This window comes from Mastigoproctus giganteus, chromosome 6 (genome assembly GCF_048544385.1).
Source record: "Mastigoproctus giganteus isolate SK-2022 chromosome 6, ASM4854438v1, whole genome shotgun sequence".
Classification (NCBI taxonomy): Eukaryota; Metazoa; Arthropoda; class Arachnida; order Uropygi; family Thelyphonidae; genus Mastigoproctus; species Mastigoproctus giganteus.
In genome coordinates this window covers 164,766,085-164,791,567 of record NC_143580.1, presented here as the reverse complement: position 1 = coordinate 164,791,567, position 25,483 = coordinate 164,766,085, and the positions used below count along the sequence as shown (strand labels likewise).

Genomic DNA, 25,483 nt, shown 5'->3' with positions numbered 1-25,483 from the left:
ACATCTATTGACATTTCCCAAGTTCCTGATTCACTTCAACCACTAAGACTGAAATGAATCAACCTCTGCATGAAAATGCTATCTTCACAATTATTAGAAAAAAATCTCTCATGATGAAAAACAAATATTTCTTTGATGGAAAGCAGGTGATAAATAATCAAATTTAGATCCCTCTACCCATTTTTAAAAATGAAAATAGGGACATCCTTGTAATTTATTACACAGATTCCTTGGGACATTTCCATAAAAGTCAAATGGATCTTACTTGTCTCGTGTGTGTGTGTGTGTGTGTGTGTGTGTGTGTGTGTGTGTGTGTGTGTGTGTCATTACTGTGAGAAAATCAACCAAGAACTAGACTTGTCCCAACTTGAGGTAGATCTTTAGTTTATGCTAAACTTTAAAATAACACAAAGAATTTCTATCGATTTTACAAAACAGTTAAGGATATCTGACACTGTAACAGGTTTCTTCCGTCTATCTGGATTTAAAGGGTCCATTTTCCTCTTATTTTTTCTACAATTAACCTGTTCATTCCAAAGATCTGGAAAAAGAGAAAAATCATCACACTTTAAATACATATGAAAAATTTTAATCACAAGTATTGTACTTAAAGGAATAATTAAATACTTTTTTGTTGCTTTACTTTTCTTTATTATGCTTTTAAGTAAATCTTTTTTAATTTCAATGTATTTAATATGGTAGTAGTGATATAAGGAATGCAAAGTGCTGCATCTATATCCTTGTTTCTTATATGCTTATTTAACTTTGGTTTTCAATAGCAGATTAGCACTGTCTTGTGAGTACTCTTAGCTGTATGTTTTAATTCTTACTGCATAAGCACCACAATTATTCAAATTTATTGTGTCAGCAAGCTGATTATTTTATCTATCAATTGCAGTGATGCACTGATTTGTTTAGCATTTTAAATGTAGCAATTCAATATCCACTGCTGTCTTGTGGCCATCTGGAGTTCACTGCTCAGTTTGTTTTAATTTATTTTTGTTTCAAAAATTGATCACACTATGATTGGTTTTCTAATATCATTAATTAGATTTCACTGCAAGTGCTCAGCTGTTATATTTTAATTTCTTGCTACATTAGATTACCATTATTCAAATATACTGCATTAGCATGCTGATTATTTATCTGTCAGTTGTAGTGATATAATGATATGTTTAGAATTCAAATTGCAATTATTTCACAACCACTGTTGTCCTGTGGCTTTCCAATGAGTTAGAAATCAATTAAGAGACCTACCAACTAATACACTGAAATTATTACTTTTTTTTTTTTCTTTTCTTTTTTTAAATAGCATCATGTTCAGGAATTTCTGCTAGTCCTTGGGTCACGTATGCTATTCCAGTAATGCATATTGGATAACGATTAAAGGACTGGCAGAAGTTCCAGAATGTGATTCTATTAATGTCCTGCAAAGAAAATGACTCTTTTAAAGTTAAGATTAGAGATGATAGCAATCAATGGTCACCCTGTTTTAATTTATTTTTGTTTAAAACATTGGTCACAATGTGTGGTTGGGTTTCTGTATCATTAGTAGTATTATACTGATCATATTTTTCCCAATCATATTTTTCCTTCAATGCTTACAAGGACAGTGACTTTCTGCAAAGTCCTGATCAGATAATATCTAGATTACATGATCTGTTCTGTGACTCTACCAGAAACAGTGCATTTCATATGGCATCAATCTAATTTTGTATAAAATGTTCTCAGAATTTCTTCAGGATCCTTTAAAATATTCCCAGTCCAAAACTTTGTTCATGTGCCACCATTACATCTCAGAAGGAAAATGTTTTATTAAAGCTATAGATTAAAAATAAGGTTAACAAACCAACAGACAAGAGACTTTGTGATATAAATTTTAACTGGAACTTACATATTGACAGACTATCAAGATGTGGAAGCATCTGACCCATCAGAGCCTACAAATTTGTGAGATGTAAGAATTATTTCTTCTGCTGAGAAAGATGTTTCCTGGCTAAATTAATACTCTTCATGCTGTCCATGCCCAAAGTTATGCTCAATACAACCAGACATACACTGATAACTAAAATTTACAGAAATTAAGATGTAGCCATTCTTCTGCTTTTCCAATGTCAGCAAAGCAAAACAAGAGGCAGTCCTTCCCAGAGTGTGCATCAGATGCATCCACATAGCTCTTTTTCCTTCTCACTAGCAAAGATCCGCCACAATATACTCCTTGAAATTCTTTATTCTCACAATAAAGATATTTTATTTGATTGTCCTTGTCAGCAGGAAGGACAAGATAAATTTTCATCTCTTATAAATTTAAAGGAGCCCATAACACTGAAGCACATTTTTTTTGGGAAATGGAGCAAACCCAGTCACACTCTTTACCTTTCTAATGAAGGTAACTATTCCGGTCTTCTTTTAATAGTATATCTATCCTGAAAATTTGTTTCATGAACAATACTGTATAACAGGCACAATATAAATATACTGCAGCCCTTGTACCAAAACTCTACATATCAACAACAACAAATTTGCAAACAACCCTAAGAAAGAGGGGGGAAATGTAATATCTGTAGTATACACTAACTATAATTCAGAAAAGGTTAAAAAAAAATTTTTTTTTTTTTTCAGGTGGGAAGGAGAACTGATACAAAGGATGACTCTTTTAGATACTATACTATTTTTATCTGAGTATATATGCGGTGTGGCTATAAAGTTCCATGACTGGCAAAATAAAAAGAACACAAAGTGAAAAAAAAAAAAAAAAATGGTTTTATTTTTATTCAAAGTAATCACCACCTGACTGAATGCATTTATTATGCTATTCTAAAAGTTTCTGAAAAGGAGTCCAAAGAGATGATGTTCAGTTCAATTATATTTTTATTTATGTACCCAACATCCTGAAATCTTTCCTTTGCAAGAGCAGTTTTCACCTTGGAAGAAATCCACTGGTGCTAGATCAGAAGAGTAGGGAGGATGGTTGATCTGTACGTTGCCATGTTTTGTCAGAAATGTCTTCACAACAAGTGTGGAATTGAGGGAAGGCACCGTCATGCAACAAGGACCAGCTGCTGTTCCACTGGTGCTAGATCAGAAGAGTAGGGAGGATGGTTGATCTGTACATGGCCATGTTTTGTCAGAAATGTCTTCACAACAAGTGTGGAATTGAGGGAAGGCACCATCATGCAACAAGGACCAGCTGCTGTTCCCTCAAAATTGCACTTCAACGGTCTTTGAAGCACCTGTATGTAGAACACACGATTTACTCCCTCTCCTTCAGGTACAAATTCCTTATGAATCACACACATTGGTTCATTCTAATAACATAATCAACAGTAACAAACAGTGACAAAAAACTTGATCCTGTACTTCTGTAAACGAAACCTTTTGGGCCTTGGTGATGAATTTAAGTCCACTCCAGATCACACTGAAACACCCAACACTCATCTCCAGTGATAATATAGTTGAGAAAATTAAAAGTGTCTCAACGAGTCTGAATGAAGTCTTTGCATGATGACACTATTCGTCGCTTCTGCTCATCCATGAGGCTGTACAAAAAAAGTTTTGCAGAGACCTTCTTTTTCCCCTAAATCTTCATGCAGAATTGACGAATCATCCTTATTCATATCCAATTCATCAGCCATCATTCTGAGGGTCAAACGACAATCTCTTGCCACAATTTCCTGAACTTTTGCGACTCTGTTCTCATTTCAAGAGGTTTGATGAATGCCTACTTCTTGGATCATCGCGAACAGCCTTACATCCATCTTTGAAACACTTATACCATTCAAACACACTGGAAAAGAGAACTCTTAAGACAATGTTTTATCACGCTACTAATAAAACTGATTGTTACTTGCAACCTGTCAGCATACTGGGCAATCCCTGTACCACCACCATAAAAGGAGTTTGAATTGCAACATACCATTTCCATTTATTTTCAAACTCATCAAACATGACCTCAACAGCCACATCTCATAGTGAAAATCTGTTGTTTTAAACATTTAACTGTTAAGTCTAGTTGTTAATAACACATTTTTCTTAATACCACATCGTCAAAAAAAAAAAAAAAAAAAAAAAAAAAAAACACAATTAAAAAAAAATCACTTCTAAAAGTAACACACATACTGTGTGTAAATCACACCACTTATTTACATTTATATTTATTTCTCCACATAAAATCAGTTTGTCAAGTTGCATGATATAATACAAATAGTAATTGTGTTAATTCATGAAAAAAAATACTAATTGCAGTGTGAGATAATATTTGAACTCCCAAGCCACCTAAGCTGATTTTGCTTATTTCTGCTGGTTACTCCTTATGTCTATAAGCAATTGCCAGCAGGAGCCAAGTACAAACCATAAACCATATGACATGTTTTATCTGAGAGGCTTCTACGATAAGTATAAATCAAAATCTAGGACCTTGGTAATGGTGTTTTTATTTGACAAATTATCCAATGTAAAAGCTTGTGCAAATAGAATCAATCTGAATATACATTTGGGAGTATAAATATGTTTATAACTTTTAGAATTTTCTCTTAATTACATGAGATTGTTCAAATGTACATGTACTGATATCCATGTAGTTATCACATATGTGAGATGTGATGTATTGTTGCCCAAATAACAGAAAGTGGTCTGGGGGAAACCATTGGAAATGAAGAAGAAGAAAATGAAGAAATTTTATCATTTCTAGCAGCAATATGACTGGATCGACCGAGTGGAATATTTCAGGATATTCTGGCATTTTCTTTAGCTGAAAATGGCCTAGCTGATAGGATGGTCTAAGCTTGTTCTGCTTGAAGGGCCTGCTGGTTTTAATGTACTGGATGGGGGGGGGGGGTATCAATGCCGGATACAGGAGAATTTGTGCGAAGACCTTACTTTTGAAAACATGTACCACTTCGTTGTAATTAAAAAACCACTTAGACCATATGAGGTGTGTTTACTTTCAGAGGCAGTGGTTTTGTGGAGAGGGCATCAGGGTATCAGCTCTGTGGAAGTCACTATTTTTCTGAAGAGAGGTATCCGATGCCCATTATGAATGAAGATAATTCTAATGTGGGCTACCTCAGTCTGGAGGTCAGAGGCCTTGCAGATATGGAAGGTATTGGCATCTTACTGAAAGACATTATTAATCTGAATTAACAATGGCTTACTGAAAGACACTGTCAATTCATTCTTCGGATTCATAGCACATATACAAAACAACAAAGCACACTGAAAACATATCAGTCAAGAAATTATCTGCTGTAAGTGCTAATTATCAAGTTGCAGATTTGATCACTTTTGGAAGTAAACCATTCAGTGATGATAAATTTATTAAACGTTGTTTGTTAAAAGTTGTGGAAGAAATTTATCCAGAGAAACGAACAATGATACAAGACATTAGTTTGTCTCGACAAACAATTATGCAAAGAGTAGAAAATACTGGAAAGAATTTGTTCGAACTTTTGGAAAACATGAAACAAATTAAATATTTTAGTGTGGCACTGGATGACAGTACTGATGTAAATGACACAGCCCAACTCGTTATCTTCATATGTGGAATTAATAATAATTTTGTACCAGTTGAAGATTTAGCTGATCTACAAAGTATGCATGGAACAATTATGAAAATCTTTTTAAAATTTTTTGCCAATCTATTGAAAAGTTAGGATTAATATTAAAAATCTGGTAGGAGTCACAACTGACAGTGCAAAAAATATGATTGGTAAAAACATTGGGCTTATGGGTAGAATAACCAAGAAAATTATAGATATCGGAGCTGAACTTCCAAATAGAATTCAATGCATTGTGCATAAGAAGCTCTCTGTGGAAAAGTACTGAATCTCCAACACGTTATGAATGTGGTTATTTCAACTGTAAATTTCATAAGATCACATGGCCTTAATCACCATATGTTTCAACAGTTTCTTTCAGAAATTGAAGCTGAATACAAAGGTTTAATTTTATATAGTGCAGTGAGATGGCTTAGTCATAGCAAAGTTTTATATCGTTTCTTAAAACTGCATCATGATACTGATATTTTTATGACAGAAAAAGGCAAACCAATAAAATAACTATCAAATACGGAGTGGCTGAAATCATTTCAAAATAAGATGTTATTACAGTAAACCCCAGATTACTTGGGGGAGAGGTCATCTGGATTAAGCAATAATCTAGATTAGTGAAGCAAAAGATAACCCTAAAAGACAAAAAAAAAAAAAAAAAAAAAAACTCAGAGCACAAATAAATGGAAAATTTAATGATATAGGCAGTGCTGATGAAAATAAAAAAAAATATCACTGTAGAGCCTTTATTTAAAAACTATAAAAAGACAATACAATTATCCATCTATAGATCTATAAATGTACAGTATCGTCTTTTTATACATTTATCAGGTGGTGCTGGTTTGGCACACCAGTGCCACTTGATCATCACTGTGAATACCACTTAATACAACTTCTTCCAGCAACATTTCTTTTGGCTTTTTTAATGTCTATTTGATACACTGCTTTTATCACTTCCCACATCAAATTTTAAAGCAAATGCCTTTATAGATTCTTTTTGATTTTTAATATCTAATACAGTCTGTTGGCCAATATCAAATTCTTCAGCAATTGGAGCGTGTTAATGATAGTTAAAGTAATGTGTTGTCTTTTTATTCCACTTTTCAATTCTTTAGAACCATAATTATATAAATTATGTTGCTTATGTACATATATACATAAAAAGAAGTATGCAAATGAAGCGATATAAGCAATAACATCCATCCGACTGAGAGTCAACAATGATATTGAACAAGCCAAAGATACTGAGCAAGACAATGTAATGTATGGTCCCATCTCTCTCTCTCTACAGTCAGAGTGACTCATATGCCTTCGCAAATCCCGTGTGCCTTTCAAAGTACTCAACTGTAAACAGAATTTTTCATATTTCAATCCAGATTATCCGACATCCAGATTAACTGTAACCGGATTAGCGAGGGTTTACTTTATTTAAATCACAAATTGAGCAAGACAATTTAGTTCTCTTTAAATACCGACCCGAGCTAAAAGAGAAACATATAGGGTAATCTAAAAGTCAGTAAACAATTAAAGAATCGGTATTTCAGCAATTTTTTGACGTATAGTAATGAGATTAGTGCAGAAATAGATAGAATTACATGGGGATTTTTCCAAAACAATGTCAAAATTCGTCCACCGGGTGGCGCTGTACCATGAATGACACCATGCAAGTGTCTGCTATAAAGGCACTGCAAGAACAACAGCTAAGCAGTTTAGTGAACTGTTTGGGAAAGAAAAAGAAAAGAAGCTAAGCGGTCATGTTATCATTACTGGATAAAGCACTGTTGGTGAAATGTTATTACCTTAACGCTGAATCTGCAACTGCAGCTTTGCGATATATCTGTCAGCTGAAGGGTATGTGACGTGGTAAAGGACCAATGATTGGTGCGGGACTAAAGATGATTAAGAAATTTGAGACAACTGGTTCATTACAAGATCGTCCACTAAGTGGAAGACCATCAATATGTGCTACTGCTGCAGAAGACATGGATACTCTAATGGCATCATCACATGGAAAAGCAAGCTCTCATGAAGTTTCACGTCGAACTGGCATCCAATATGGGAGTGTGTGGAGAGCACTAAGGGTAGTCCTCTGTAGATATCCGTACAAAATTCAACACCTTCAAGAACTTAGGCGTCCCGATTTTGCATTATGGTTCTTTCAGCGAATTGAAGAACGTGACAACTGGTTGTCAAATGTTTTGTGGATGGATGAAGCCCATTTACCACAGGGGCTCGCATCTGGTGAGTATGGGCTTGGCACACCCAGGGTCCTGAGCTGGATATCATCATTCTTCTCTTTCTTGGTGATTTCCTTCTCTCTCTCTCTCTCTCTCTCTCTCTCTCTCTCTCTCTCTCTCTCTCTCTCTCAGGGTAAATCAATTTTTTTTTTTGGCTGGTGCAGCATAAGCCTCAGGCTTCCTTGTACCATATGGTTAATTATAATAATAATAATTTCACTCTCAATGGCACTGTAAACAAACACAATTGCAGACTTTGGGTGACGGAAACCCTCAAGCTTACACAGAAACTCCATTGCATCAGTCAAAAGTAACGGTGTGGTGTGGATTCACCTCTTCTTTTGTTATAGGGCCATTTTTCTTTCAGGAAATCAGTGGCTCTGGTTTTGAAACTGTCACAGGTCAGCATTATGCTGACCTGTTACGAAACTACATTATCCCTAGCCTGGGGGAAAGGCAAGCTTTGGATGTTGTGACATTTATGCAGGATGGAGCACCACCCCATATTGCTTCTCCTGTGAAACAACTGTTACTCTCAGCGTTTGGAGAGAATAGGGTGATAAGCCGTCACTTTCAGCATGAATGGCCACCAAAGTCTCCAGACCTGATGCCCTGCGATTTTTGGTTATGGGGGCTACCTGAAGTCACGGGTTTCCAGAGATCACCCAACATCATTGGCAATGCTGAAATACTCTATACGACAGCAGGTTTCAATGATACCTCCAGAAATGCTGTTTCATGCTGTCCATAACGTCGTTACTTGTCTTCACGAAGTGTTAAACAACAAAGCCCGTCACATTGAACATTTACTATAATGAGGTGCTTTGTGGTTTACAAATCAAGCACCACCTGGTGGACATATTTGGAAATAATTTTGACATTCTTTCAGGAAAAAACCCACGTAATTCTATGCATTTCTGCACTAATCTCATTGTCATACGTCAAAAATTCACTGAAATACCAATTCTTTAATTTTTTACTGACTTTTGGATCACCCTGTATTTTCAAAGAATTCTCTCATTATTACAATTATTTTTGACGAGTTTGAAAGTCGATTTGCTGATATGAGATCCCATGAAAAAGACAAGCTTTTCTGAAAATCCATATACTTTTATGGCTGAAACTACAATCCCAGCTTGCAACTTAAAATTATTGATCTTTAAGTCAAAATATGGTTCAAAAATAAGTATATGGACTGCAAAAATAAACTACTTGAATTCAACAGGGCTCTTCCACCTGAAGATTTTCAGCTAATAAAAGAAAATACCATGAAAATGGCTATTTTGTTTGGATCAATGTATGTTTGTGAGCAAAATTTTTTCACACGTGAAATCAAATAAATATTTAAAAAGAAACAGAATAAGAAATGAACATCCTGTTGTGCATGAAGACAGTAACAAATTTAAAACTGAGAAAGGAGTTCAACAATGAGACAATATCTCCGAAGTTGTTTACTGCTGCCCTTGAGAAAGCTTTCACAAGATCGAACTAGTCGCAGAAAAAAGTCAATGTGAATGGAGAGTACCTAAAATGTTTACAACTTGTAGATGACATTGTGAGCCATAATAAGCAATGATCCCAAAGAATTAGAGGAAAAGCTTAATCAGTTATGCAGGGTTAGTAAGGATTTCAGACTAAAGATGAATATAGCTAAAACCAAAGTAATGATGAACGAATTGAAAAGGTGGATTCATATACTTATCTGGGACAAGTCATTAGCTGTAATAATGATAAATGGCTGGAAGTCAAGAGAAGAATAAATTTTGGATGGATAGCATTCAGGAAATATAGTCACATACTGAGGAGCAATATCACAATTTGTCTGAAACATAAAATAATGAAAATATGTATACTCCCCACCATGACTTATGGAAGTGGAACTTAGGCCCGCACCAAAAGAATGGAAGAGAAGCTGAAAATTTCACAGCGAAGAATGGAACAAATTATATTAGCAATCGGACTGTCAGATAAGAAGAGAAACACATGGATTAGGCAGCAAACACAAATAAAGGATATTCTTATCAAAACTAAAGAACTGAAATAGTCTTGGGCAGAACACATAGCTCAAAGACATGATGACAGATGGTCTAAGAGAATAATAGAATGGTACCCAAGAGGAGCTAGAAGAAAACCTGGAAGACAACGACGGAGACGGTCAGATGAAATTCATGAGTTTGTGGGTAGTAGTAGTAGAAGTGGCATGTGATGCAAGAAAGCAAACATATGCAGCATTAGCCAAAAATTACAAAACAATCCCCTCTAAATATTTGTCCAGTTCCTCTTTAAATTTATTCAACCTATCAACTTCCACAACGACAGATGGAAGTTTGTTCCAGCAATTAACCACCCGCTGGCTAAAGGCAAATTTCCGCACATCTATTCTACATCTGTCCTTACTCAATTTCAATTTATGCCCCTTTAGGTTCGTAATCTGAACAAGTGGAAGAATCCCGTCAGAATTCAGCGTGCTCAACCCATTCAAGGCCTTATACACCTCAATCAGATCACCTCGCAGGTGCCTAGTCTCCAGCCGATGCAATTTGCAGAACTTAAGCCTCACCTGGTAAGAGGATCCCTTCATTCCCCTCACCAATCTTGTTGCCCTTTTCTGTATATGCTCAAGCAAATCTATATCCTTCCTAAAATGAGGCCTCCAGACCTGCATGCAGTACTCAAGGCGTGGCCTGACCATTGCCTTATACAGAGAGACAATCACCTCCCATGACCTGCCGTGACAGCCTGTCTACATTGCTCAGAAAACTTCATATCTGACTGCACAATTACTCCCAGGTCTTTTTCATTTTCTATCTCCTTAAGTGTAGTACCACACAGTTGGTACATTTCTCTGGGGTTACTTCTACCCATATGCAGTACTTTGCATTTTTCAATGTTAAACTTCAGTTGCCACTTCTCAGCCCATCTGCCCAAATTTTCTAGATCCTGTTGCAGTAACACACTGCCATTACTGTCATTAACAACCCTTCCAACCTTTGTATCATCTGCAAACTTCGATACTAAGCCTGATATATACCTTCATCAATATCATTGATAAATATACAAAACAACAGTGGACCCAACACTGAACCCTGTGGGACTCCAGTAATAACATTAGTCCACGAAGAGCGCACCCATTGATTACCACCCTCTGTCTTCTCCCACTCAACCATCCTTTTATCCATTGTAGCAACTTACCCTTAATACCATTCTGCTCCAATTTGTACAGTAGTCTTCCATACGCAACAGTGTCAAAAGCTTTCCTGAAATCCAAGTATATGATATCAAAATTATTTTTTTCATCCAGTTCCTTTGTAATCAACATCATAATAACAAGACTTTCCCTTAACAAACAAGACTTTTGTCAGACAAGACTTTCCCTTAACAAACCCATGCTGTGTCTGATTTATTGCTGCAGTCTTGTCTAGATGATCCTGCAAGGCATCTTTAACCAGTTCCTCCATTAATTTCCCTGGAACAGAAGTTAAACTAACTGGTCTGTAATTACTTGTGTCACCCTTCGATCCCACCTTTGTGAATTGGGGACCGTTTGCACATCTCCAGTCCGTGGGGACCTCCCCTAAGTCCAAGGATGCTCTCACAATTATGGCTAAGGGTTTGCTTACTTCCTTTGCCACCTCCTTTAATATAACTGGATAGATCCCATCCTCCCCAGGTGCCTTTCTTATGTTTAACTTCAACAATTTCTCCTCCACTTTGCTTTCAGTTATTACAAAATCATTAAGTACCCTGTTACAATTTGATGACCTTGTGGCATTTTCAAACCTTAATAACTCCTCATGTGTGAATGTAGATGCAAAATGCTCATTCAGTTTGTCTGCTATCTGAGCAGGATCATCAACGGTCGATCCATCGATATCAAGTGGACCAATCAGATTCATCCCCTTCCTTTTAGAGTTTATATAAGTAAAAAAATCCTTGCTGTTTTTCTTAGCATTCTTTGCCAAAGATTTTTTGTAATCTGCCTTCGCCTGCCTAACCTCCTTTGTGACTTGATTACAGACTAGCTTATATATATATCATAGGCTTCTGTGTCGCCTGATAATTTATATGCATCCCATGCATTTTTCTTCTCTGCCACGAGTCTCATTAGTTCATTTGACAACCATTTAAGCCTAAACCTTGAACAACAGTAGGGTAGAAATGAATGGCCATTGCACAAAACAGAAGGAACTGGAAAGATGCTGGAGAGGCCTTCACTCTGCAGTGGATTGAAAATGGCTGATAATGATGATCCTCATTCTGCATTGAGAATTAGTATCACAAATTTTTAACTAAATTTTGAACAACTATCTAAAAATATCTAGCCTCAATCATCTCATTAAATGTTGAGTTTTGTTCAGTAAAGGTTATTGTGTATTGTACTTAATAAAAGTTTCGAATATTTTCAATTTTAGGTGTATCATTATATTATTCACTCGTCTTAATATTGAAAAGTAGTGATCCTTTTCAGGTTGTAAATTTTCTAAACTGAGCATTTAAAATCAAAAGTAAGGTATTTTTTTAAAAAAAACAAGTCATTTTTATAATTTTAATAAAATCTAAAAGATAAATCATTGACATAGACTTGTTGAAAATAAGTGTTTTGAATTTGCATTTTTTATATATAGCCTGAAAATAAAAAACAGTAACATGAAAATAGAAACTTCCTTTTACAGGTAACAAGATATGGAAAATGTAGCACACTAATTTTTCTCGTATCACTCAGTGCAGCCTGCGAAACAAATCTAACTTATATCCCATTGTATGATGCCAATGGCTAGACTGCACCTTCACTAGCACATACAGATCTGGAAGCTTCTTTTTTAGAAGGATGCAGATGTACTGGAACAGTTTTGGATAAGAACAACAAGATTAGTCAGAGCAAAAAAGGGTACTAATACCAAGAAAGACTTCAGTTTTGTAAATTGCAGAATCAGGAAATTAGACACCAGTGAGGATACCTGATCAGAGCTTTTAAGACTTTAAATGTTATGGATGTAGGTGGGGGTCTGAATAAATTTAAGGAAAGATTAAACAAATTATTAGAAGGGACTGATATAGGTATGGTGATTTTTTTTTTTTTTTTTTTTTGAAGGGTAGAGAAGGGGATCAAAACAAGTTAAAGAGATGGAATTCCCATCATAAATCCAGAGAGCATTGGCTGGTATGCATAATCCTATAGAATGCATGCTTGTTCTCATAACAGATACATTACAAAAACTTTCTAGGACTGCAGTTATGAACATTAGTCTCAGGTATTCCTAGAGCATCTGCACATATAAGGCTCACAGATTATTCCCATACACAACCCTCCCACTATTAAGACTAGTTGGTCAGTCATGGAGAGCTGATGTCCAAAGTGAGTACTTCCTACTAAGAACACAGTCCTACTGACAGCCATAGTTCCATATCAGATATCCACCCACTACTTATTACCTGTAAATACCATATTTTCCGGCTTATAAGACGCACGGGCATACAAGGCGCACCCTAGTTTTGGCCACATATTTTGGAAAAAATAATAACCCTTCTATTATCCTTTGATACTGTTTACGGTGAAACTAAGAAGCGATCTTTTACCGACTGATGTAAACAAATATGGCGACATGGCGTGATACGGGACGTAATCATGGGGTAGGTATTAAAAATAAATTAAATGGAGTTACATTTATTTTTTAAAATTTTTTTATTAAATGGACTTACAACATGGAGTTTTTATTCAATTCATAAAACACAAGAAATTTTTTTAAATATTTATTTGTTCTTAATGAAATCATCATAATATTCAAGATATTCAATGTCACCATCGTCCATGTTATGAGTGATCTCTGAGTCAGATGAATCTGTTTCCTCATACAAAAGGTCGTCTTCCGTGCCGTCAAGAGCATTGGTTATGCCACACTTCTTAAACGATCGTACTATTATCTCCATTTTAATTTTATTCCAAGCATTTTTGACCCACTGACAAACCTGTACAATGGTAGGTCTTTTGATGCACCCTGTTGATGTTAGTTCATGCTGTGGGAGCATCATCCATTTATTCCATTCTTCACACATGTAGTCCTTGAAAGGCTTATTTATTGATACTCCAGGGATTGCAATTGAACCCTCCAGGAATTACAGCCATTTGCTTGTTTAAACTTTTTAATCTTATCTTAGTACAATTAGTTAGGTGAGACCGGAACTGATTGCACACGAGAAGCGACGGCTTCTTGCAAAGTCCACCAGGACGGCGTGACCACACCTTTTCCAGCCAAAACCTCACGCCATGCTCATCCATCCATCCTTTGGGGTGAACTTGAATAAAAACTCCTGCTGGAATGCTTCCTTTCGGCATTGTTTTCCTTTTAAATACTAGTAAAATGGGATTTCTCATTGCTAGAAGTTTTAATGGTCACAGATTTAGCACCCTTAAAATCAACTGTCTTATTAGAGGGAACGTCAAACGTCAATGGAACTGCATCCATATTTGCAATTTGACTAAGTTCAAAGTCATTTTCTTTTCAGACTTTGATAATATATTGGTGAAAATCAATAATTTTGTTTTCATACTCCTCAGGCATTTTCTGTGCTATTTTTGTTCTTGTTCGCATCGCTAATCCGTGTCTCTTCATAAATCTATAGCGGAAATTCTTACTCACCCTAAAACAAATACGGGCATCACTTTCTCTTTGTAAAAGACGGTTGGAATTGAAAAATCCCGATCCAGTCTAATTAGCGTGCCATACCATAAAAGCACGAGATCATAGAGGAATACCATAAAAGTGTGAGATCATATTATAGAGGAAGCAAACACATGGGAAAATGAAACAAGTTTTTACTTACATCTGATTGTGAGATATCATGCAGATTTCAACAAATTTTCCACGAAAAAAAGATTACTGGTATGTATTGTTGCCACAGATTGTAACCACTGATAATTGTTAAAAATATATTTCAACAGATAAATCTTAAGTAAAATTGGTGTGAATTTCAAAGGGAAGTTTTCAGAACTCAGTTTACCGGCAATGTGTCATCAAAAATGCATTGCAGGTAGTCTTTAGGCCTAATCTGACATTGACCATATAAGACGCAGGGTGATTTTCCGAGTATTTCTTCGTGAAAAAAAACGCGTCTTATAAGCCGGAAAATACGGTAAATGAAACTTGGTTATCCAAACCCACCTTGCAAAAGAATTGACTAAATATAGAAAGAGATAAGAGACAGCACAATCAAAAGGTTAATAAAAAGTATTAAATGATGATATATTTTCACCACCGGAAGAAGAAAGAGGGAAAAAAATATATAAAAGAATATAAAAATGTCTCACCAGATGTAATATCCACACTATTCCTATCTTCTTCAAGCCGCCTTATCTTCTCTTCAAGCTCACTTTTAATAGAATCCCACAAAAGTGATTTTTCGCTCTGTAAATTATTTCAACACAAATACTAAAATAACAAAAAAATAAATAAAATTTTTTTTTTCTTAACTAGTGGTATAAGCACCAATAAAAACAAATCCTACATCAGATATACAAGAGGTATTTCAAGTTTCTGGCCAGCCATACAAAGGATGAAGCAATCTAGAAATGAATCAACTTTTCTTCATCGTAGTCACCTCTTAAGATGTACACACCTGCAATATTCCCTCATCTTATCTAGATCCTTAGGTAGAATCGGCCTAGTCAGGGGCCCTCTACTTCTTTTCAACATGAATATCATCATCATTCATCCCAAATGTTGCCCTTTCAAATGTTTTTTTCTGTGCAGGGAAAAGGTAGTAATCTGAAGGAATCCCATATAGTGAAACAGGTGGGTATAACAACAGTTCATAAACTAAATCACTGGTTGTCTCTATGACTACTCAAGCAATGTGAATGGCGGCACTGTTGCCCAGAAAGAGGAACCCATCAAGAGAGTTTCACATGACATTTTAGCCTCTGAGTGGCCTTTAATTGCTCATGAAATTTTGGTTGCAAAGAAGAATAACATTCACCTATAATGAATTCACCCCTTTGAAGTTAATTAATATCACCCCTTCATTATCTCTAAAAAAAAAACTGGTGCCATTAGTTTGGCAGTAGTGGTGACCTTCAGAACTTCTTATGGCAAAGAAATCTTTTTATGATGCCACTCCTGGGCTATTATCTCTGGATCACAGTAATGAAGCCGACCAGACTAGCAGGGTGGATAAAGTGCCTGCTTGGCAATCCAAAGGTTGCGAGTTTGAATCCCGCCTTGGGCTTGGATCAGAGTAGTGCAAAAACCTTGGGAGGTGCATTATGGCCACAGAAGCCAATGTGCCAACAACTAACAAAAAAAAAAAAAAAAAAAAACAGTAATGAATCCAAGTTTTATCCAAGGTCTCCAACTGTTTGACAAACTTGTTTGAATTCTGGGCAAATTTTCCAAAATTGTTTCTGTACAATTCATCCTCTTCTAGTCCACACTTAAATCTTTTGGTGTCCAAATTCATTGAAATTTTTGGAAAATGAAAATATGAAAAAATGGAAAATACAGCAGACCTTTTCACAAGATATATTTTGTGTCTATCCTGCATACTGTAATGCAATCTAGTCACTCAGTGGAACCACAACTGGGAAGAGCTTTGAATTTTGCACACCCAATATTTTAGCAAAAAAGAATTGGCGCTAATCAACTGGTGAAAAATAAATTGTTGAATTACGAGTGATATGAGAGAACAAGCTAGTTAATGTATGCAGTGCATTACAGTTCAGGCACATTAGCGAATAGTAATAATTCATGATTAATAACAAAAGAGCAAAAAGCAATGACTTTTATTGCATGAACTGATTACATTTCTTTTCTGTATATCTGCCATAATGCCCATTCATTCCTCCAACCAGTACATGGCAACAAACATAACATCCAGTTATGTTTGTTGCCATGTATGATAAAAATAACTACTGGTTTAGTCTGATTTCAATGAAATTTGAGATGGCTTGACAAATCTTTCTCAAAGATCTAAATATAAAATTTTATGAGAATCCATCCACAGGGAGTCATGTTATTACATGCAGCCAGACAAAGAAATAACAAATCTTTCTAATGGCTCTACAAATTGTTCTGAAAGGCTACATTTAAAATATCACAAATTTGCAATAACTCTACAAATCTTTTTAAAAGACCCAAATATAAAATGTCATGAAAATCCATCCAATGAGAGTTGAGTTGTTACACGTGGACAGACAGACACAGTGAAAACAATAGGTGTATTAGGCATAATGTGTTTGCTCCAATGACAGCAACAGGCTTGGGCTTATGCTCACTTTAGGAATGGCACTGTTATCCACGATTCTGATTTAAAATTAATAATAATTTAAAATAATATCGCAAAGGCAAATCTGTTACTTAAACCGTTGCAATTAATACACTAGGGGTTTAATATTTCCAAACCTTTTGTTACATTGTCAACTGCATACTTTTTTTTTCATCTACACAGTGTGGCTGCTAGTGGGACAAATTGTTTTGTGAGGATCCAGTAAGATCTGAAAGAACTATAATAGTGGTGCATTGAGTTTTTAATAAATAATGAATTTGCCTCCTTGTTAATGTTATTTGATTAAAAACAATACAAAAAAATATAATGTGAAGAACTTTTACCTAACTGTCTCATCAAGTTTTTACAAAAATAATTCAGAAAATAAAAGACAACACAACGTGCAATTATGGTCAACAAAACAACAGACTTTTCCAATGCAAAACAACTTTCTCTCTCCATGCTTTAGGTTTGTAAAGACAGAGTGATTATCAATGCTTTTGGTGATTATCAATGCTTAACATTAGTCCACCAAAAGCACTGCTTTTGGTGGACTAATGTTATTAGTGGAGTTCCCCAGGGTTCAGTGCTCGGTCCATTGTTGTTTTCAATATTTATCAATGATATTGATTAAGGTAAACCAGGCTAAGTTTGCAGATGACACAAAAATTGGCAGGGTGGTTAGTGACAGTCATCAGGGTGAGCTACTGCAACAAGATATAAGAAAACTGGATTGAAGGGTTGAGAAATGACAATTGAAGTTTAACATTACAAATGCAAGGTACTGCAAATGGGTAGAAGTAACCCCAGAGTAACTTATTAACTATGTGGTATTACACTCAGGGTAGTGGAGAATGAAAAAGACCTGGGAGTAATTTTGCAGCAGGCATGAAATTCTCTGAGAAGTGCAGACATGCTACCAGGACAGCTCATGGGATTTTGTCAATGATATACAGAAACTTTGCTAGCAGGGATAAGGAGGTGATTATCCTTTTGCATAAGGCAATGGTTAGGCTGCACCTTGATTACTGTATACAGGTCTGGAGGCCTCACTTTACAAAGGATGTAGATATGCTGGAACAGGTGCAGAGAAGAGCAACCAGACTGGTGAAGGGAACAAACGGATGCTCTTACCTAGAAAAGCTTCAGTTCTGCAAATTGCAGCATCTGGAGACTAGGCACCTGTGGGGAAATCTGATTGAGGATGGTTGCAAAATAGATGTGCAGAAGTTTGTCTTCAGCATGATGGTGGATGGGTTGAATAAATTCAAGGGAGAACTAGACAAATTCTTGGAAGATACAAACTGGGTTTTTTTTTTGGTTGATGCTATATAAGCTTGCTTCTTGTATTATTTGCCCTTACTACTACAAATGATGAATTGTTTACAGGCTCTTTTAATACTTCTAACACTATATCAAAAACTTTGTTCAACCTAATACAAGATGTGATGTAAAGGTCTGATTTGCAGCACCACCATTTGAATGGTGCTGCTGCAGTCATCGCAGGCTTTTTTTTTTTTTTTCTTTCTTTTTTTCTAAATCGGGGTTCATGCTTTATTTTCTGAAATAGAGGCTGGGACTCTGTATATTGTTTCCCCTCATTGTACAGGATTCTGATTAAAAATCTTCCTGGTTTCAATGTGTTAAATATAAAAAAGAAATTATTTGATATGTCAGTGAAATGGCAAAAAAGACTTGCATCCTTCAAAGAACTGCACAGGAGAAGCATGGCAACAAAGCAAATCTATAACCATTTTGCTTCACTCTACATGTCGGCAATCTTTAGATGCAGTGAAAACCAATGATAATGCTCTCCTAAAATCTGTGGAAGCAATTTCTGAAACAGAAAAAACTGACAGCAGCAAAAGCTCATGGATTCTTGATTTACATTAACTTTTTATTTTTTTAATTTTAAAAAAGTGACCAAGTGACCAATTCACTTGGTCACTTTTTCAGTTATATTGAGGGAAACTGAAGTTGTAAATACTTCTCTGCAGAAGAAAAGTTTATCATTTCAATGAGCATACAATAAAATTAATTTTCTAATAGGATCATTGAAAAGTTTTCATGAAAGATTCAATTCATATGGCTAACACAGTTACAAAAGAAAGTAACAACCTTGGTCTCAATGAGTCAGAATTGCTGTCAAAAGAGGGTTCCTCAAATATTGGAAAAATGCAATAAGATCGAGTTTACTGCCCGTTTATAACAGATTGTACAAACAAAAAAGCCCAATAAACTTAAACCGCAAATTGTTGTGACTGCTAGAAATGTGCAGCAACTGCTGTTCAATAAACATTTTACTTCAAATTTCACACAGAGTAGAGTTCTATCCTTTCCTACTGCCCACATCATGTTACATGTGTGCACAAGCTTACCCTTCAACTCCTATTCTGTTACATGTGTGCACATGTAAGATGACCAGGAAGATGCCTCCTTTTAGGAAATACCTTTCCGGTCATCTCCAAGGCCAATTGACAGTATGACTGTCATCTTGACGTTGGGGATGATAATGGGCTGATTCACAGCCAGGTGGAAGGTCCCTTTCCAGAATCTCTAACAGAATCATCAAGAACATTAGTCTTCCACTGAACATACATCCACCTTCCCATCATACAACCATGCTGTGTCGCTCCCTTTCCTCCTCTTCAGAGTTCCAACAGTAACCTAACAGCAGTCAACTCTTTGAAATATAAAAAGAAGTCCTCCATTAGCATCCCCAATTTGTCCCACTCTTGAGATGCTGGCACATTTAGACACCTCTGTCAGCAAACTTCAGGCCCTCCGGTTCCATGAAAACATCACACTCAATAGTCTATGAGCCATCAACCAGTTCCAACATCAACTCAGGAACTGAGTTGATGTTGGAACTGGTCAACATCAACTCCCAGAACAAGAACCACTTGAATATCTCAACCAGTGAATTTAAAGTCCTACAGTATCTTAGAGATCACTGCATCTACATCATCAAGTAGGAGAAGGGCAAAGGGGTTGTCGTTGTTAATAGGAAAATATATCTACAGAACATTTTCAGCCTCCTATACCTATAAAATACCAATACCTATAAAAAGATCAAGTCAGATACCATGAATCCCAAGAGAAGATCAAGTCTGCCTTGAAGGAGTTCATCCACACAGGTAAAATGGACAACCCCATCTTTAAACACCTAAACAACTCAGAATTCTCCATTATATCTGGGAGTTAAAGCATATAAAACTGATCTCCGAATCTGCCCTATCATTGTGGAATTTACCAACCAGGACAGGCTGTCAAATGGCTTTTCCTCATCCTCTTGCTGCCATTCCCCCCAGTTCCTTCTCCCTCTTAAGGACTCCTGCAACATTCTAGACACAGATTACAACATATGCACCCCCCCCCACAAAGATGTACTAGCAAGCATCAATATAATGTCTGTTTACTAACTTTCCTCCTTGGCAATGCTAAAACCTGCCTAACAGACACAAATACAAATAAAAGCTTCCCTATATGGGGAAGCTTTTATTTTATTAGATGAGGGCGCTGAATCTCTTTAAAAGTTACAGCTGACAGTTACAGGCTCCGCAAAAACGATAAGTGTTTGCCTTTTATTTACATGATTGTTATTTTATATTGTACTTAATACGTAGTCATATAGTTATAGTTACGCTGGTTATTTTTTATTTTTAATTTAGATAAAGAGTTTTTGTGGATTTTACTTACGATAGGTAAAACCGTTATTTCGTTCCATTTTGTAGCCATTGTTTTTGGATATAGTGGTAGGGAATTCAAATTTTTTCTAATTGAGGTAGCTAGGTAGCTCTAACGCATAATTATATAGTAATACGCTTCACTGTTTCTATTTAATAGTTTCTATTCAAATACTATTGATATTTAATTTATTGATTTTATTAATTTAAACTACCATGCCCCAGACTAGAGCAGCAAAGCAACGGGCACAAAGTGGCAGGAGTGCTGTGACTCGGGGGAGAACTGAGGGGGGCAATTCTCCAACGCATCACAGCCTAAAAAAATGTGCAACTTGTGAAATGTTTGCCGAACTCTCTGGAACGGAACATGATATTGCCATGGGGGATGTCTTTGTGTGTGCGCGATGTAAGGAGTGTAAGGAAATCAGGCGACAACTCAGCGTTGTTATGGGCCTATATGAGAGTTTGAAGGACAGGGTGGATGCCCTCGAAAGATCTAAATTGAGGGGCCCATCAGGCTCTCAGCTGCCCAACTCAACGCCAGAGCTCACTCCTGGGCATCAGGCAACACAGCGGCAATCTCCAAAGCAGAATGCGCTGGTCCCAAAGGAACTAGTTATTGTTGGTGACTCTATTGTCAGGAAGACGGGGAATATATTTTGTAAAAAGGATAGGTGGAACAGGACCAGGGTATGTCTGCCAGGGGCAAAGGTTGATGACGTCGTAGAGCGGATATCATCTTTCAAGTGCACAAAAGGTGATATAGTTGTACACGTTGGCACTAATGATATTAAGAGTAGGAGACCGGCGGAATTACTCAACAAGTACAGGTCACTGTTGAAAAAAAGCCGTGAAATAGGCTTGAATTTGAAAGTGTCTGCAATTCTGCCCAGACACGATAGGAGGGAGTATATGATGAGAGCCTTGTCGATCAATTCGGCCCTGGAAAGATTGTGCAAGGCTCAAGGGGTACAATTTTTTTCAGCCTGGACTGTACTTGTTAACAGGAGAGATTGCTTCTACAGGGATGGGATACACTTAAATAGAAAGGGTGCAAGAATATTTGCTGATGCTATCGAGGCAGTGTTAGGTGGGTCGGAAAACTGCTAGTTTGGGGGGATACAAAGACTAATAGTTTAACAGTAACCGCAGGCAGAGGTGAAGGTGATTCTTGCACAACTTCTATTAGAATAAGAAGCGACCTGGAGCGAGGGGTGTTGGGGGTTTCAGGGACGGATGGCAGTCATCATGGAATAGTTGGGTACATGGGATGTGTTAGGGTAACAAGGAATAGGCATAGGAGCATGTATGCTTCCATGTATACCAATGCTAGAAGTATAGTAAATAAATTTGATGAATTTGAAGTGTTGGTCAAGACATCAAAGGCGGATATTGTTGGGATAGCAGAGACGTGGTGTCACAAAGATATAAGGAATGCAGAACTGGAATTTGGGGAGTACAATGTGTACAGAAAGGATAGACAGGACAGAAAGGGAGGGGGTGTTATGCTGTTAATTAAGAAAAACATAAAATCAAAGGAAGTGCACCCAGTTAATATAGATGAACAGTGCTCTGTTGAGTCAGTTTGGTGTGAGATAAGCACTGCGAAAGGAAAAATAAGAGTAGGAGTGCGTTATAGGCCTAATGACTTGAATGAGTACAATGAACAATTGTACAGAGAAATAGAGTGGGCCAGTAAATCAGAATGTCTTATAATGGGGGATTTTAACTTCCCAGATATTGACTGGAACTTGTGGGTTGGTCACTCACACACTAGTCAGACTTTTGTGGAGTTATTGGATGATTGTTTTCTGCAGCAGCATGTTCGAGAGGCAACCAGAGAAAGTAACACTCTTGATCTGGTTATCAGCAGTGATCATTCGTGTATTAAGAATTTGCAGATAAAGGAACCACTAGGTGGCAGTGATCACAGTGTGCTGAAGTGGGATTTACTCAAAGAGGTAACTACCGTCAGGGGTAAAGGAAAGGGTTTTTGCTTCCGTAAAGGGGAGTACAGTGGTCTCAGACAGTTTTTAAATTCTGTACAGTGGGATCAACTGACGATGTTACAAACAGTAAATTCTAAGTGGGAAGCATTCAAAGAATTAATCGTGGAAGCGACTAAACTTTATATACCGATTAAGAAATATCGTTCAAGGTTTAGGCCTAAATGGTTATCAAATGAACTAATGAGACTCGTGACAGAGAAGAAAAATGCTTGGGATGCATATAAATTATCAGGTGACGCAGAAGCCTGTGGCAGATATAAGCTAGTCTGTAATCAGGTCACAAAGGAGGTTCGGCAGGCGAAGGCGGATTACGAGAAATCTTTGGCAAAAGATGCTAAGAATAACAGCAAGGATTTCTTTACTTATATAAACTCTAAAAGGAAGGGGATGAATATGATTGGTCCACTTGACATCGATGGTTCGACTGTTGATGATACTGCTCAGATAGCAAACAAACTGAATGAGTATTTTGCATCTACATTCACACGTGAGGAATTATTACAATTTGAAAATGGAAGAAGGTTATCAAATTGTAGCAGTGTGCTTAATGATTTTGTAATAACTGAGAGCAAAGTGGAGGAGAAATTGTTGAAGTTAAACATAAGAAAGGCACCTGGGGTGGATGGGATCTATCCAGTTATTTTAAAGGAGGCGGCAAAGCAACTAAGCAAACCCTTAGCCATAATTATGAGAGCATCCTTGGACTCAGGGGAGGTTCCCACGGACTGGAGATGTGCAAATGTGTCCCCAATTCACAAAGGTGGATCGAAGGATGACACGAGTAATTACAGACCAGTTAGTTTAACTTCTGTTCCGGGTAAAATAATGGAGTCGCTGGTTAAAGATGCATTGCAGGATCATCTAGACAAGACTGCAGCAATAATTCAAACATAGCATGGGTTGGTTAAGGGAAAGTCTTGTCTGACAAATTTGATTGGTTATTATGATGTGGTCACAAACGAACTGGATGCAAAAAATAATTTTGATATCATATACTTGGATTTCAGGAAAGCTTTTGACACTGTTGCGCATGGAAGACTACTGTACAAATTGGAGCAGAATGGTATTAAGGGTAAGTTGCTACAATGGATAAAAGGATGGTTAAGTGGGAGAAGACAGAGGGTGGTAATCAATGGGTGCTGCTCTTCGTGGACTAATGTTATTAGTGGAGTCCCACAGGGTTCGGTGTTGGGTCCACTGTTGTTTTGTGTATTTATCAATGATATTGATGAAGGTATATCAGGCTTAATGTCGAAGTTTGCAGATGACAGTAATGGCAGTGTGCTACTGCAACAGGATCTAGATAATTTGGGCAGATGGGCTAAGAAGTGGCAACTGAAGTTCAACCTTGACAAATGCAAAGTACTGCATATGGGTAGAAGTAACCCCAGAGAAACGTACCAACTGTGTGGTACTACACTTAAGGTGGTAGAAAATGAAAAAGACCTGGGAGTAATTGTGCAGTCAGATATGAAGTTTTCTGAGCAGTGTAGACAGGCTGCTAGGGCGGGTCATGGGGTTTTGTCAATGATATATAGGAATTTTGCTAGCAGGGAAAAGGAGGTGATTGTCCCTCTGTATAAGGCAATGGTCAGGCCACGCCTTGAGTACTGCGTACAGGTCTGGAGGCCTCATTTTAGGAAGGATGTAGATTTGCTTGAGCGTGTACAGAGAAGAGCAACACGATTGGTGAGGGGAATGAAGGGATTCTCTTACCAAGAGAGGCTTAAGTTCTGCAAATTGCAGTGGCTGGAGACTAGGCACCTGCGCGGTGATCTGATTGAGGTCTATAAGGCCTTGAATGGGTTGAGCACGCTGAATTCTGATGGGATCCTTCCACTTGTTCAGATTACCAACCTACGGGGACATAAGTTCAAATTAAGAAAGGACAGATGTAGAATAGATGTGCGGAAATTTGCCTTTAGCCAGCGGGTGGTTAATTGCTGGAACAAACTTCCATCTGTCGTTGTAGAAGTTGATAGGTTAAATAAATTTAAGGAGGAACTGGACAGGCATTTGGAGGGAATGGTGTGATTTTTTTTTTGATTTTTTTTATTTTTTTTTTGATTTTTTTTATTTTTTTTTTTTTTGGCTGATGCTGCATAAGCTCCTACACTTGCTTTCTTGCATCATGTGCCACTACTACTACTACTACTACTATACCCCCTTCACAAAGATTACATCTTTGGTCTGATCAACCACGTGACTGGCCAGACCTACATACTCCCAGTTTAGAGAATTTTTCCCTCCCAACCAAGGGCCTCAGCATGGGAAATCTCCCTTTCACCTTGCTTGCAAAGGTCATCATGGAAAACCTTTGGTAAATCAAGGTTTGGTAAATAAATTTGATGAATTTGAGGTATTGCTCAAAGCATCAAAGGCAGATATTGTTGGGATATCAGAGATGTGGTGTCACACAGATATAAGGAATGCAGAACTGGAATTTGGAGAAGTACAACATCTACAGAAAGGATAGACAGAATAGGAAGGGAGGAGGGGTTATGCTATTAGTTAAGAAACACATAAAATCCAAGGAATTGAAGCCAGTCGACATCGCTGGACAGTGCAGTGTTGAGTCAGTTTGGTGTGACATAAGCATTGGCAGATCAAAATTGAGAGTAGGAGTGTGCTATAGGTCTAATGACTCTGATGAGTATAATAAGAAACTGTACAGGGAAATAGAGTGGGCCAGTAAATCAGAGAGTCTTATAATGGGGGATTTTAATTTCCCAGATATTGACTGGAAT

General features: G+C 37.0%; 1 protein-coding gene across 3 annotated transcripts in view; it reads right to left on the bottom strand.

Moving 5' to 3' along the window:
• Positions 1 to 25,483, bottom strand: part of Brms1 (breast cancer metastasis-suppressor 1-like protein) — a 279,251-nt gene that overhangs the window by 146,208 nt on the left and 107,560 nt on the right. For all 3 annotated transcript variants that reach the window (XM_090375460.1, XM_090375459.1, XM_090375461.1), the window contains exons 5-6: positions 15,090 to 15,186; positions 449 to 541 (exon numbers count right to left, since the gene is read on the bottom strand). In XM_090375460.1, the coding sequence (XP_090231586.1) occupies positions 449 to 541; positions 15,090 to 15,186 (190 nt within the window). The remainder of the gene's footprint in view (positions 1 to 448; positions 542 to 15,089; positions 15,187 to 25,483) is intronic.